This window comes from Battus philenor, unplaced genomic scaffold (assembly GCF_028537555.1).
Source record: "Battus philenor isolate CCGP_79_NKW_IND1 unplaced genomic scaffold, ilBatPhil1.0.hap1 SCAF_24, whole genome shotgun sequence".
In the NCBI taxonomy this organism is placed as follows: Eukaryota; Metazoa; Arthropoda; class Insecta; order Lepidoptera; family Papilionidae; genus Battus; species Battus philenor.
Genome location: NW_027181687.1, coordinates 4,972,047 through 4,975,119, shown reverse-complemented (window position 1 = coordinate 4,975,119; position 3,073 = coordinate 4,972,047). Strand labels below are relative to the sequence as shown.

Sequence of the window (3,073 nt, the reverse complement as noted above, 5' to 3'; positions counted from 1 at the left end):
TTTATATTTAATAACATTTATATATTTATTAAATCCTTAATGTTAAATTATCTAAAATAATTTAATATCTAACAAAAAATAAGTTAATAAATAAAAATAATCATTAACAATTTCTTTTATACATATTTGATCATAACTGTTGAGAAAATAACCTATGTTTAGTTAGAAAACCTACTATATTTTTTATTAAATATTTAATAAGCCTAATAGTGTGTGTTGAATTGGCTACGCTATTTACAGGTAGCGCAACTAAGTTTTCGCTGTTTGTCAATAGATGGTTCTGATTGTTAATTTTAGTGAATTTTGATGTATCCAAAATGTACGCAATAATGCTTTTTTTATAACTTTTACAAAATATGAATATTATTATTGCTACCACCGATATAAACGTCTGTAGTTTGATAGTTTCTTATTGTTAAATAAGTCGTAAATTTTCGAAATTCATCTATTATGACACGGTTTTTCGTCTACGAAATTGTAAGGGTAGTCCATTTTTGCAAATTTGAATAAGATTAGTGGACGGAACAAGTTCAGGGTAGCGTTCTGTATTCGGAGCTGGTTCTACGTTGAAGTGTGAAAGTACTGCCGCCAAACCCGAAACATTTTGTAGCATAGCCATTCGGTTACCTAAAACAGTTAAATTTTCTAAAAAAAAGTTTTTTTATCAAATTTAAATAGTGATTATAGCCGGACAAAGTGCAAGAATTTTTGCGCTAATAAAGTCAATATAGATAACGATAATACGTAAGTGAAAATTTTAAAACACGTTGTTGCTACCGGTCATTCATTTAAATTATTTGCTGATACTGCTCAATACTTTAAAACACTAATCAATATTAAAAATAAAAATTACTAGTAGGTTACTTTATCCAAACTATTTATAAACACCATGAACAATACTTAACTAATAAACTAAAAACAGTGTATTGTAGTATGAAACTCGTGTAAATTTGGCCTGATTTATAGAAGAGTCATTGCGCTTATCAACGGATGTACGGACTTGTCGGTCGTTAGCTTTTTTGTACCAAAAACAAATTATTGCAATTCTAAAGATTAATTTATTACAAATTTTTAATGAAACTAGAGTACAGATGACCTTGTTATGGTGGCTGGAAGACTGGTTGCAAGGCGCTTTTTACCGGTATGATTGGAAATCTTTGGGACAAGCTTGTGATGATATTTATATTAACGTGCCTATGTATATTATTTATAAAGTGAAAAAACAGTAAAAAGATGGAAAGTGAAGTGTAATACTTATGCAAATTAATATCATATTAAAAATAGCTTACCAACGCAAGATCTTGGCCCATCTCCAAATGGTATAAATATACGTTTTTTATTTGGTTTCATATTTTTCAAATAAAACCGGTCGGGGCGAAATTCATCTGGATCGTCAAAATATAAAGGATCGTTGTGTAATGCTTTAACAGGTATGATAACTGTGACATCTTTATCAATAGTTAAATTTAAGTCTTCGAATGTATAAGGGCGTGTACATTTTCTGCTGATGAATCCTATAGGCGGAAACATGCGTAAGCCCTCCTTAAGTATACTTAAAACATACGACATTTCCTTAATACCATCGTATGTGAAATTGTTATTATATTTAAGAAGTATTCTATCAATTTCTTCCTGGGCTTTCTGTTGTACGTCGGGATTATTTGCAAGTTGGTGCAAGATAAAGCTCATTACTGAAGCTGATGTTCCAGATCCTGCGACGAAATATATAAAAGCCTGTGCAGCCATTAATTCTTCATCCATAACTTCTGTCACTATTTCTGGAGTTCCGTCAGGTTTCGTTTTGTCTATTGACAGGTCAACCATTGGACCTTTGTTTTTGCACTCTAATAGTAGATCAATAAAATCTGTCCTTTCTGTGGCTTGTTTATCATTTTTTAATCTAATAACATTTCTGATAAGTGAGAAGAAGTTGTGTTCGATATCAGAATGGAAAGTATATAATTTTGAAGATATTTCTGGTAATATATCTTTAAGAGCAAATACGACTATGTCTCGAATATCAGCTGAGAAAATCCTTTTGCCTAATTTTAAAAGATGAGAGTCATCGTCTTTAAGAGCACCTGCTTCGATGTTAAATCCAGTCGCACATATAAGGTCTGTTGTATATCGGGACATCAGATCATAAGTACTGGTTATTGTCGCGACATCATTGATGGTCAATAAAGAAATTCTTTGTTGTATTCTCTCTATACAATCCAGTACTAATGGGAACATTGCTTTCAACTTACTTGTTGTAAAAGCCGGCGTAGTACGGTGCCGCAACATTCGCCATACATCGCCTTCAACAAAAAACAAATTACGTAACATTGGCTCAACTTTCTCATGCTGGTTCAAGCCACGTTTATGGAAATGCGAAAAATCACTCTTTAATACACTTCTTACAATATCCGGATCTCTGATCAACAACTCCGGACGCCAACCTCTATAAAAACCAACAACTTTCTCGTTTGGATATCTCCAATATACGCTTTCAGCTTGTTGAGTCACATTACGTTGAGCTAAGTAGTTTTTTAAATTTGTACCGACTAAAAATATTGGTTTATCGTGTTTAATATTACGTATTTCCCAATATTTAAATGTTCTAGTACCATATAAGTAAATAGCTAAAATTACTATTATAACTACAAGAAACATTACAAGATTTTTAAAAACACGTCTGACTGTATTGAAACTAATTGTAATTTACGTCAGTGCAATGTATCGTTTGTGTTTAAATCATGCTTTTTTATCTTGTTTTAATGATTTTCGTTAAAGCAAGATAAAATATAGTTGAATGTAAAATTACGAAGCAGTTTTTTATCACATCAACACTGTTAAGGTATCTAGCACGTTTATAGTTTATTTCGTGACTAATGACTTAAAAATACGTGAATTTTCCGCTTATAAGGTATAACAATCTCTTCTTCAGTGTTAAATTTTTGGAATCTGTATTTAAGATTAATATTTATATGCAAAAAAAAAACTGGTCCCACGTGCATAGCATTTTTAAAGATACTTTCTTTTATTTCAACAAATCTAAACTTACATTAAACCAAAAATATTTATTTATTCT

The 3,073-nt window shown here is 30.8% G+C and overlaps 1 protein-coding gene across 1 annotated transcript; it reads right to left on the bottom strand.

Moving 5' to 3' along the window:
* Positions 1-448: 448 nt before the first annotated feature.
* LOC137924509 (cytochrome P450 6B7-like) lies at positions 449-2,674 on the bottom strand. The gene is made up of 2 exons (XM_068767895.1): positions 1,290-2,674; positions 449-627 (listed from the first exon to the last, which is right to left on the bottom strand). Exons 1-2 carry the CDS (start codon positions 2,653-2,655, stop codon positions 449-451), a joined length of 1,545 nt encoding a protein of 514 aa, XP_068623996.1. The 5' UTR covers positions 2,656-2,674.
* Positions 2,675-3,073: the final 399 nt, after the last annotated feature.